This window comes from Strongylocentrotus purpuratus, unplaced genomic scaffold (assembly GCF_000002235.5).
Source record: "Strongylocentrotus purpuratus isolate Spur 01 unplaced genomic scaffold, Spur_5.0 spur5_scaffold_5, whole genome shotgun sequence".
In the NCBI taxonomy this organism is placed as follows: domain Eukaryota; kingdom Metazoa; phylum Echinodermata; class Echinoidea; order Camarodonta; family Strongylocentrotidae; genus Strongylocentrotus; species Strongylocentrotus purpuratus.
Genome location: NW_022145611.1, coordinates 29,095,925 through 29,108,946, shown reverse-complemented (window position 1 = coordinate 29,108,946; position 13,022 = coordinate 29,095,925). Strand labels below are relative to the sequence as shown.

General features: G+C 38.7%; 1 protein-coding gene across 1 annotated transcript in view; it reads right to left on the bottom strand.

The window, feature by feature from the left end:
- Window positions 1-1,248: 1,248 nt before the first annotated feature.
- LOC100888836 (transmembrane protein 26) overlaps window positions 1,249-13,022 on the bottom strand; it is a 32,509-nt gene continuing 20,735 nt past the window's right edge. Inside the window, exons 2-3 of the mRNA XM_003723856.3 lie at window positions 12,482-12,674; window positions 1,249-2,600 (exon numbers count right to left, since the gene is read on the bottom strand). Of these exons, the coding sequence (XP_003723904.2) occupies window positions 2,445-2,600; window positions 12,482-12,674 (349 nt within the window). The 3' untranslated portion in view covers window positions 1,249-2,444. The remainder of the gene's footprint in view (window positions 2,601-12,481; window positions 12,675-13,022) is intronic.

Genomic DNA, 13,022 nt, shown 5'->3' with positions numbered 1-13,022 from the left:
TTTTATTTACAAACTTGTACAAAATCTTACAATTTACATAGTAATGTGTGATACATATAATCAATTTTTTGGCATCCTGTACAAAACAAATCTAAACACACAAACCTGCAATTAACAATGTTCATAAAGTACAATTAATATCATGAAATTCAATGAAAAATGTGATTGTAAACAGAAATATAGTTTATTGCACAAATGTTTATATTTAAGTATTACATTTTAATCTCTTCAATTCAATTACCTACCATTCTCCCTTTGTGTGTGTGTGTGTGTGTCCCTCTCTCTCTCTCCTCCCCCTCTCCGTCTCTCTCTCTCTCTCTCTCTCTCTCTCTTTGTATTTAAATCGCCTCTCTCACCCTTCCAATACTCTCTTTATAAATGTTTCTTTATTTCCAAAATAATCTAAAGCATAAGAATAGCATTCAATGAAACAAAAATCATACTATATACTATGCATATCTTGAATATTGTTTACATCAACCTTACAGTTACATCCCCTTCCATCCCACAAAGTAACTTGTATCCAATATTATAAACTCACAACGTCTAAAATGATATACAAATTCATGGCATCAACATGTTTTCATGAGTAGAATAATAATGTCTACATTTATCATACTATCGAGTATTATATTAGGGTACAAATAATGCTTGGATGATTAGTGATACAACATTTCATTGAAATCGGAGATTTTAAAAGACTCCTATGAAAATAGTTTTTTTTTAGAGTTACATCTAATGAGTAGAGAAATGAATGAATGAATGAACGAATGAAGTATTGTTTAGAGTGATCCTGCACTCGATGCATGCTATAGAAGTCCATGCAGAAATCCATGCAGTGTGTATAGCCAAGAAGTTAATAGCCTAGTAACTTCTTGGTATAGCTATCCACCATAATATAATAAACATCGAGACGTCGTACATTTTATGTACACCATGGGAGTTTATTTTAATACACGTACCAAGAGTTGATGACTCCTTAAATATATTGTAGAACATTCTCTTAAAATCGTCTACATTAGTCATAATTCAAATCGAGTGATTTATTGGTTTGTAGACAAACAAATCGCAATTTGTTTGGATGATCACTGCAATACAACTCCATATAAATGTGTTCATACTCATAGAATAATGATTGAATCTCAAATAGAGCAATGCATTTCCATCAAACCACAGGATACCTGTCTTTTCTATTATGAATACTTTCTTCCATTCTTTGCTCCTTGTCTTTGCATGTTTTTTTTTTTGTGTGTTCTGTTTTTTCAAACACAATTTTATGTTTCCTCTGTTCTATAATTACTTTCCAACGTTTTCATAATTTCAAAATTCCTTCTAAGGCCTCTTTACTTCATTTTATTCCATTGATAGATCTTTTTGTTTAAAGATGAGTCTTGTTCACTTGGTCCAAAGCCTAAATTCACTCCAGCACTGACCAGCATTATATAGTTCTCTTTGCGGGTTTTCCTGGACAAGTGAATTCTTCTCTCCGTTCAAAGAATCGTTTCAAAAGAGGAATGCACCATTGTCATACTGGAATCTTGGAAGTGAAGCTCCTGAGGAGGAGTTAGCTCTACTATGTCCACCGTTAAAACTGTACCGAAACACATTACTGTGTGGTCTTGACACAGCACCGCTATTCAACGGCAACATGTGCTGCTCTGCTGATGTGTTCTTTGTGGTGGTGTTCAATGATGTCGAAGCGGTTAATTGTCCTTTACGTCGAGGGCTTCGCGGTAGTGGCGCGGTTGAGCAGCGGTCAATTGTTGCTGGTGACCGCTGTCGCCTTTCAGCAGTACTTGTTTCCCTTGTCTGTCTGTCGAGGGTTCCGGTACCTAAGACTCGCTCGACATCAGGGAAGCCCTCGTTTCTGTGGTATGCACTTAGTCGAGATGGTGAAGGAAGTGAGTTTTGTGGCCACCAGGTGAGCGAGGCACGCGATAGAGCTAAGTCCTGCGTTTTCCCGCCAAAATATCCACTAGCACTCTTCGGCCATGTACATACAACGCGCCGCGTGCTGGGCGAATTTTGTCTTCGACGTTCTGAAAAGATAGCACATAGATGATAGATCTGCAGGACAAGAATGAAGACGTTTTTGCCAGCGAAGAAGAAAGTGGTTTCATCAAATTCATTGAACCTGATTAAGAAGTAGATCCGCATAATAAGAAATGGTCCATCCTGCATGAAGATGGCCACGACGATGTCTTTGATCTCCCAAGGACAGACCGACCGGAGACTAGAGCTGGTGGTGCCGTCCCAGCTGAGGTCTTCAGATGAACCCCAGATAGTTGTACTGCATGGTCCTAGGGTGTACTGCAGTAGACTCCAGGACCAGATGACCATGACTGCCAGAAGCAGGACCCTGTCGCAGGTCAGGACCTCAACACGCATACCCTCTGAGATGAACTCTAGGATATCAGCAGCTGAAGCGACATAAACCAGCATCGTCAAGGTAAGGTGCTCTCTGGAAACCTCGGAGGAACCGATCTTAGGTAGAGGAACCGCTCCAGGACGAGCAGAAGCAAGAGGGACTGGTGGATGATCAGAAGCCATGATGAAGTCGTCATGGAGAGGAGCGATGCTGGTCGATCAATGTCAATCACCTGAGTAAAATAGAAAACAAAGAAAGCATTTGATTTAATTCACATTGACTAATTTGATATCAATCATATTTCTTGCAAAATGTAGATTGAATTGCAGACGATAATGAGGCTATAACAACTGCATTAAATAACCCTAATATTTTCTCATACAAAAGAATGAACATGAAAATAATAAGAACATTAAACCTAGATGCCAGGAGCAGTTTGTCGATTCTACATGTTCCTTTATTGTATACCCCCCCCCCCCCCCACTTTTGGTTGACATAACGTTTGCGTTTACCAACATGCTATAATCAAAACTACACAAACTGAATAAATTTATCAAGTGAATTAATGAACAATAAATTCAAGAACAGCGCAGCTCCTGTATTCTAATGAATAATATCTTGTCAAGTTTCAATTCAAATAAATCTTGAAGGATGAGTACAAGGTTTTCTTCAAGATGTCTCCTTTCCCCCCTAGCCATTAATCTGGGAAGGAGCCAACAATGACTCGGTAAAGTGGTTAACATCCCATTCAATAGATTAAAAACATCCTTGAATAGTAACAAAAAATCCTTAGCTCTCGTGACTGCCATTTCTCGGTCAATTTCTTCTGAACCAAAATAGCCTTGTGAATATCTCGCATTTAATTGTGGGAATATTCCTACACGCGATCTTGTATCTATTTACAAGGACAATTGAACTGACCCTTGAGAAAAGAAAAAAGGTTGCGTGTTTATATTTAAACGTAGTCAAGAGCGTTAATCAATTGGCAGTTAGTCTTTATCAAGATCCAACTGGGATACACATTTATCTTGGCCATCAACTTAGACCATTCGGTCTTGACATTGAAAAAATACGTTTCATTGTATTTGATGTAACCATTTTCAGCATTATATCTTTTGAGAAAGAGATCCCATATTCATATTATGTACGTTCTGAGTTTGTATTTTTAATTCTTATTCCGTTTTCTTTTTATAAAGTCTGCTTTGATTTTGAATATCATATATATCTTGTACTCTGGAAGACATCACAAGTCATGACTCTGTCTGTGCAGCAGGGGCCGATCCACGTAGCGATTATTCCGGCCCGGCCCCCCCCCCCCTAGCACCCCAAAACGATAAAAAAAATAGGATAATAACGTAAAGTTAACCTTTATAAAACAAAAAACAAAGCGCCCCCCCCCCCGCTTATTCGCCGGCCGGCTGAGTCGGCAATAAATTTTGTATTAAGATTTAGCTACCCACCCCCCCCCCCCCCCTTGACGCCGTCTGGATCCTCTGCAGGCTCGGATCCACGGGGGGGGGGCTGACGGGTCAACAACAACAAAGAATTTTTTAAAAAAATTCTCACGAATTAGGTGAAGAAAAAAAAAAAAAAAAAAAAAATCAAAAATAGTGGTCTCACCCCCCCCCCCCCGCTTATTCACCGGCTGACTGAGTCGGCGCATAAATTTCCTGAAAAATTGGACCAAAAAAAAAAGTGCCTCCTACCCCCCCCCCCCCCCCCGCTTATTCACCGGTGGCTGAGTCGCAACTAATATTTTCTCACGGATTGGCCCCCCCCCCCTCTTCCCGCCGGCTGGATCCGCCACTGCTATGCAGTGCTAATTTACATTAATTATAAATCAATGGTAGAGGTATCTTAGTCGAGTGGTTTAAGCACTTGACCTGATTTCAAAGGCAGTGGGTTCGACCCCGGACATGGCACTTATGTCCTGTGGCAAGGCATCAATCTACATTTGCCGCTCAATACCAAGGAGAGAATTTGGACCTTGGAAGGATGAACAAAGCCTTTGTGTTATTTATTCTATATGTCCTCACGGTGACCATTATGGCAGGAATACTCCCCCAGGGAGTGATATTGTGCACATTGTGTGTGAACGAATCCGATTGCAGGGGTTATAATCAATATCTGTAAAGCGCTTAGAGACGGTATTTCGTATTAGGCGCTTTATAAATCAAGATTATTATTATTAAATTATATTATTTTTTTAAAAATCATTAGGGCCATCAAATAATTTTTCCACGAGTCTTTTCATTTCATTGGAGAAGCATGAATAAGTGTTGTACTCGTAATGTCAGCATTACGAGTTTTCCAGATATAGTAGGCATAATTCTCTTGAATCAAATCAATCCCCTGTTTCCTGACTACTCGTATTTGGACTAAATTATGCTTTGATAACTATGTCAGAAATAGAGCGGGTGGGAGAGGAAGTATTAGAGAAATAGAAGGTCAGCATGAGAGGGGGGAGAAGAATGAAGGAGCGTGGTAGATATATAGAGTGTATAGGGTAAGAGAGAGAGGAGGGGTAGGGAGAGGGGGATAAGGGGAGAGAGTTAGAGGAAGAGATCGAGGGGAGAAGGAAAGAGAGAGTTAGATTAATAGAGGGGAGAGGAATAGAGAAAGAGAGAGCGCGATATGGGAGTCTGATGGAGAGAATGGAGTTTTAGAGATTAGTGAGAGAGAGAGAGAGAGAAAAAAAGATAGAGAAATAGAAGAAAGAGGGAGAAATAGAGAGAAAGAGAGAGAGACATAAAGAGAGAGATTAAATTTTGACAGAACGAGCGACCATACTTTTCTAATATCGTGCAGACGAACAGAAGGCAAACTTTCCATTACCTCTCTCTCGGGATCTTGTCTAATTCACACTGACAAACCCATGATTCAGATGACAATTCAATTAAATAGAAAACACAGGCACAAAAGTCGGCGACTGTAAACCACTCATCACCGATTGAGACATCATGGTCCTACAGAGACCAACGCCAAAGACAAACCTATACCACAGACCAGACAGACAACATTATGAGGTGTCGTCGTAAACTTCAAGATATTTTTTGTCTTACTTCTTCCCCCCTCTGTTTGGAGCCGTTTCACATCCTCTTTCAAGATTAGTCAGTTCCCGTAGTGAGACGTTGTGGATTGAACGATTTTCAGAATGAAAATTGAATTAGAGAATCTTTCCTGAAGGTCCGAAGAAGGAAATGAGACTCAAAATGACAAATTCCCTGGAAATCTGACCATCCTATTGATTCTGTCTTCTTAGTAGAATAAACATCTATATGAATTTGGTCATATTACTGTTTGAAATCCACTTTCCTGATAAACATTCTGTCCCGACATTTTATTTTACGTTAGAAGTAGGCCTAACTAATGAACCTAGTAACCCGGGTTGCTTATTATCATCATTTTCCATGATCTCATTACTTTGTTGGAAATTATATTTTAGTAAATTCTTTAAACTTGTAAAAAAAAAATGGACAAGGTATTTCATACAATATTGCCAATATTTCAGTCATTACGTCTTACAACAGTCTGACCTATGCATCGTTTAGTTATGCATGTTTTTCTTTGAATATGACAGTCGTACGTGTATCCTGGTAATGATGTTGTTTATTTATATTGGTCAGTCGGATGTACTAGGTACCCCGACGTAACTTCTGTCCATTGCATTCAAGATGTTAACTGCAGCAGACGCAATGAAATACGAGTACTTAACAGATAATTACATCCTTCTTATATTCCTGTTGTATCACTTACACCATGACCGCTGTTAGTTAGCAGCTGTCGATCATACAGATGGAACTAGCACGACAAAATTAATTGACCGTTAAATGCTAAAGAACTTGGCTTTAGAGATCAATTCCTGGGTGATATGCTTTGTTTAAAAGTATATTCGGCTGGCGACATTTGGCGACATTTTGTAATTAAGCGGTCAACGAATTTCTTAGTTATTTCATGACAATAATTTGTATGAATATGGATATTTGAGACTCTTCGTTGTAAACAAGAAGCTCTCTGATCACAAAGATAGCCAGAAAGGGAGCACTTTCGACACAGAACTCGTTAAACAGTAGCTTCCAACTTTAAACTTGTATTTTAAAGAGTGGTAATAATACGATATGTTTTCCAAGAACAATGGACAAGATGAAAGATAATTTTGTAATTGATCGCCCTCCGTGTATTCGAAATTAATCCCCATGGTGATTACTTCAAATATTAAAACTAATTTAAGATTGATGTTATCTCTCTATTCATCCATTTAATTACCCACCCCACCCCTTTCTCTTTCGCGCTCTCTCTCTCTCTCTCTCTCTCTCTCTTTCTCTCTCTCTCTCTCTTTCTTTCTCTCACTCACTATTTTCAGCAACATAGAAACGGAAAGGGTCTGTATAGTTTCGTTGGTTGGACTTGTGAGGGAGTGAGAGAATGGTCCCTGGATACGAAGAGGCTTGTCGGATATTGGTCAGACCGAGACCGTCGAGCAAAACACACATTAAACGTTGTGGTTTCCGCGGCGTCACTGGCCAAACAGTGCGTTATAAATTATAGATGTGAACAACTTATTCTAGAATCACGATTTTACATGTGATAAGGAAAAACAACTTTGCAAATTTTGATTTGTACCGGTATTAAAATGGGGCTTGACAGACGAGGGCTGAATGTTCTATTTAAAGCACTAAGATTTGTTTTTTGATTTTTCTTCTACAGTGGTTGGTTAACTGTTAGCAGGGGCGTCGCTCCTATATTGTGCCCGCTTCCCCGGTAATACGGTAACAGCTGTTCGTCACATGCCTGCGATTAATGTGTTCGCCCCCCGCCCGGCATCCTGAAAAAAATTGACGCCCTGATGCCGAAGGCATGGGTTTCTGGCTGGAAACTTGTAGTAGCGCGATCTATATCTGTGTCTTAAAAACTATAGTCGAACTTTATTCGGTTTGCGCTTCCTTTTAAGCAACAATTCTGGAACCAAAAATCACTCGATAATGAATTCCCTCACATCGACGCGAAAGCAAGACAAATCCTTATACTCGAAACTGGAGAAATCAAAGAGTATCTGATAATATATCTCCGCAACTGTTTGTCTGTCTACACTCGAAGTTGTCGTCCTAATTTTGAGCATGCGATTCTGTACGTCATATAATCTATAGAAATGTTTCTCTTTTCTTATTTTTAAGGAGGGAATTTAATTTCCAGGCTTTCGAATTCGATCGGAAGTGATCTAGAGGAGACATTTCGCGCCCGTTACGAGTTCAATATGCAGCGCAGTGATGCCCGGGAGTTGGCGTCGAAAGGACACTTCTTACTTCAGCAGGGAGCAAGAAACTCCAAACAAAAATTGTCATCCTGTGAGTTTGCAAAGCCACTCTTGACACATGAAGCAAACTTCAAGGCATCACCAAACTCTAAAGATTTGCGACCCTGTTAGTTTGTAATCCAAGTCATTCTTTATAAAATAATGTGGTGGGTTGAATGAACGTAGTTTATATAATATACCACGCCCTGTATCTTCACTCACTAACTTAATAAATGTTTACAAAACAGGAAGTGCAATCGCTAGACTTTTGCTAATTTTGTGCATTCGGTCCGTTTGATATTCCGACGAGATTATGCTTTGATTGTTATGGAGGAGGAAAATGCTTAACACGACTGTTCCACCGTCTACATATATATATATATATATATATATTTAGAGAAAGTGTATATTCCTAACATGCAGAAACTGCACATTATTATTCAAATTCAAAACCCTTTTTAACCTATACTAACCAGATAATGACGTCATATGGTTGATTTTCAAAACCAATGAGGTCTAGACTTGTGATACGAATCAAAAGCACGAATTGGTCTTGAACTTTTTGGTCAGTCATTGCGACTGCTAGGTCAAGACCCGCGTAATAGCTTTGTTTATACGACAGCTACACAGTAGTTTGGAAATGCACCATTTCCCGAGTCTTGAAGGATAGATGATTTCCTAACTAAAATAAACATACAAACCGTCCAAAAAAGGTTCAGTCCAGAGCATCGCACTCAAGAATCATACTAATCTTCTATCACTTGATGTCTCAACCTATGAGGACTGTAAATTCTAAACGTCATCTTTCTTCTACTGTCAGAAAATTAATCTTCGCAGAACAAGAAGAAACGAAGCACAAATATATGATATTAATGTCTCATAATTTTTTTTTTAATTGTTGATAGCCGAAAAATAACTAAGAAAATGAATAGCGAGCTAGTCTTACCGTTGTCCAGACCTATACTTACCTTACAGTTGCATGTGGTTTTTGCTTAGTTTTTTGACAAGGTGATTTCCTGCAATGGCTAATTTCGTCATTTTTTAATCACTATTTTATTAATTCAAGCTACCAATGTACTGCATGGTATACCATCCCGAATCGCTTTTGAGCCAGTTTCTATGAAAATGTATTTCCATTATCAGACCCAAGGATTGGTTTTAGTCCATATTCTAGAGCCCATCGTAGCCCTGACCCGACCCGTCTAAAGGGGAAGGTCCACTCAAGTTATAAGCCGCCTCCACCCGGGTAAGCTCTTCGGTCAATTAAGACTGAACTATCTGTATCCTTCACCCATCAATATGCTCAGTCGGTCAAGGGGAGGGAGGTATCAACAAAAGCCCTGTAGAGTACCTACGACTTTATCGACATTACAACGACAACAACAACGAAGGCAACAACAACAGCTACAGCGACAGCTACACATTTTCTTCTCATAACAACCTGATTGCGCACTTTGTATAATCCACTGATTTTCAACTTTGAAATTAATATTTTTGTACGTGTACATAACAAACTGATTGTGCACTATTCATAATCCAACTTTGAAATAAATATTTTGTACGTGTACATTGTGGGTCTGATTGGTTACATTATTACGTGAGCCAAGAGGCAATGACCTAATGTGAGTTCTTATGAATCAGGGTTCAGTGTTTAAAGGTCTCTCCTTCGAAAAGAAGGAGAAAACGGATAATCAAACTGGAAAGGGGCGATCAAAATGACGCTAAAATATTGCCCATATTCCTATAACAACGATACCAATTATGACATAACAAAACTATAAATAAATGTTATGAGTTATGACGTGATTATCAATTTTATATCAATCTATACTATCATCTTCTTTAACCTTTGCTATAAGTGTGATGAGCTGTATGTGTTCTAAACATGTATTTTAAACATGTAGCTATACTGACTGATGTGTTTGAGGATGCCAGATCAAGCTGCGGATGCATTGGTCAAAGGGAATCAGTACGATGGATGTGAAGTATGTGAACATAGTTCCATCATCAGAGTTCCTTCCCCTATGTTTCCTGGAGTAACAGCTTATGTGGATATTACCACTAATACCACTACTGAAAACATCTAGCCACATTATGAAGTTCAAAAGGATACACTATGTGTTTTCAGTAGATTATATAGAACGGCACACTATGCGCGGTTTTATGGGCGTAAATCGAGTAGGGAAGGGGCGTAATCATCCCACGTTTTAGTCGCATGGGTTTACAACAGAAATATAATTGCCTCTCCAAATATTCATGGTAACTTTCCTTTTAAAGTGATCTTTCAAATACAGGATTGCGCAGAAATACTGAGTACCATAATTTTTACCTACAAAATGCAAACGATTTCACCCTCATAAAAGAAAATATGGACCTTCACAGTCTACATTGCCTCTCTTCCCCATGGATGTTTTATCACAGCGTTAAGACAAGGCATGAATGATGTAAACTTAAAAACAACCGGCCACCTGAATGAATATCCAGTACGGGGTAAAAACAATGCCTATCCTATTACATCCATACTAAACTGATTTATCATATTTACAAGATTGTAGATTATAAACAATATCAACCTCAAGCATATCAAGGTCTTTGTTGAATGGCCATAGTTTTCATCCCCTCTTAATCCAAGCGAATTACGCCCCTCGACCCGATTGTTCAGTCTATATCGGAGAGGTATACGACCACGCCCACAATTCGCAACAACTTCATCCTACAAGACTTTAACGTCGCTAAATAAATACTTTTTGCTTATCAACGACAACAACCAATTAATATATAGTTTGTCAAAACAAGCGATATCTTATTTTACATGATGGTGGATTTATTACGTAATATGGATACATGACATAATTGGTATGAGACGATACAAATCATCGATAATTAATTAATTAAATTGTTAATTGGTCTTAATTACCCTAGGTATATAGCCACATCAGTATTAAATACTGTTTTTCCTGCGGGCCCCGCAATCATTATTAACGCAATATTGCCAGGTACTATGTATTGGATCGAGCGAGACAAAGTTGAATGTAGGCAGAACACCTATTCTTATGAGAGTCAAGAGCTTTCATCATATACCACAATGCTCATGACAAGCAAGAGAGAGAGAGAGAGAGAGAGAGAGATAAAGAGAGAGAGAGAGAGAGAGAGAGAGAGAGAAGTAGTTATGTCTCACCTTCAATATTTTGATGGATTACAATGCAATTCTACATTTTTTCTTATTCATGATTTAGCGCTGTTTCATGGACATTGAGGAATAAAAATTCGAAACAAGCACTGGAATTTACACATGACAGATCATTATCGGCATTTTTTTTTACCACAAATACATCGATCATATTCCGAAAACAGGTGAATCACCATGGCAACAAACAAAGCAAACATGGAAAGTAAGACGCAGGGATACCCACATCCTTGGTGTTTTGAATGCCAGACTGGCGCCAAGAAGGAAAAGGTACTCGCAGGAATTATATCCGTTTGCTTTTCCATTGTGATTTATAAAAATCGAGAAAAGCTACATCATGGTCTTTGCTTCGAATAGAAGAAACAATAAGCGTATAACTATATCACCCTTGATATAATTGAATAGAAAGTTGGAGGTTGTTACCTATGTTTTAAAGTTTAAAGAGTTTCAATACTTTTTAAAATACTAATGCACAAAGCAACGAAGGACAATTACGAGGTCTTGACAACATGGAGAAAATGTACGTCGACTCCGGGGTCAGGGTGGAAATGGGATTGATTTGGATATGTTTAAATTATAGGCATAGATGTATTAATTTCAATCGTATTTTAGTGTTTAAAAAACAGAGCCAATTATGTCACGCCGTCAAGAAACAGTCGTGTACAAGAATCAGAGTAAGTTATGTAAACGTATCTATTGCCCATATTAATTTTATAATTTCTGTAAACCCTTGAGGCTTTCATCAGACCTGCCTCTCGAAAACGAAGTTTCACTTGTCGCCGGGACACATGAAAACGAGTTCGCCTGACCGCCTGGTCGTGGAAATGCTAGATTTCCGATCGGATGGCGCGTCAAGCTTCTGGAAAGAGCGTGACATCAACAAGCAATATATTGTAGACGAGATGATCAACTTTCGCTAACGCCCCCTGACTTTCCTCTTTCTTGTCCTGGTGCGTGTTGATTGAGGAGAATGGTGAGTGATGGCGAAAAAACGGATGCCCAAAATGTCGCGCCGATGTAACGTGTGTATTCCGAGAGAATGCTTGAATTACGACGCAGAAGTTTTTGCCAAATGATCGAGTAAAAAAAATGTCGAGAAAAGAATCAGGGTTTTGGGTCGAAGGAGCAAATGAAAGGTGAGAGGAAATGAGTCGAAGAATAATTGTTCTGTTAACTGGTAGCCAGCCAGATTACTAATCCTCTCCAGTGTTCCACAATTCTCCACCCGTTTCACAAAGGACATGAGTGTCTGAGTTTCGTATGTATGACTATGTCTGCCATACCCGCCCTTTTTTATATTTAGGCATTTTAATTGTCTTTTAACCATTTTTGTCACCAGATGTTAATCTACTATTAACCCACTTTGATGTTCCTCAGTAATGTGTTCGAATCTATAAAAAATTGTCTTGTATATATGTAAGTATAAAAATGGAGGCCTTCCTTCACGCTATCGACATAAATAATACTCGCTAAAATCTTTTTGTGTTCATATCTCAAGTTTAAGTATAAATGTTGTTGACAAAACAAACGTTTTTATTATGCGATTTAGGTAGTCAAAATCCTTATTTCGCGTTTGAAAGAGATACATCTTCATTATAGAAAATGACTACAGAAGGCAGAAATTGTTTCTTACCTTCATGGCCTCTTCTGTAACAGACTCGTTCGTCGCGTTCCGCAGAAGTCCATGGCTCAGATCTGGGAGATTACAGTGTGGTGATGGGTCCAGAAGAGCCCAGAAGTCCAAGTCTATCTCTAGTCGGTGAAGTTCCAGGAACCACATACAAGGGATGACTGAGATAAGGTAGATGAGAACACTTGGACAAAACCTGAAAAAGATACCAAGAAAAAACGAAAATAGATCAGTAAAACAGTAATAAGACGACGAGAATCTGGTTCACATTAAACCAGTTCATACATGTATTCAAATTTCACTTAACAATAGCTACGAGTGACGACCTGTTACCATGACAGAGACTTAAGAGCAGGAGATCGTAGACAGCAAACTCAGACTTTTTAATTAATTCTTTGCAATTTCGTGCTAATATTGGCACGTCTTATTATTAAAAATTCACTCACATGCTTTTCGTGAACGAGCCCCCTCCCCCGTATGTATACGCCCCAAAGTATCTCTCTCCTGTGCTCCATCTTAATCTCAATCTATCAGTTCATATTTC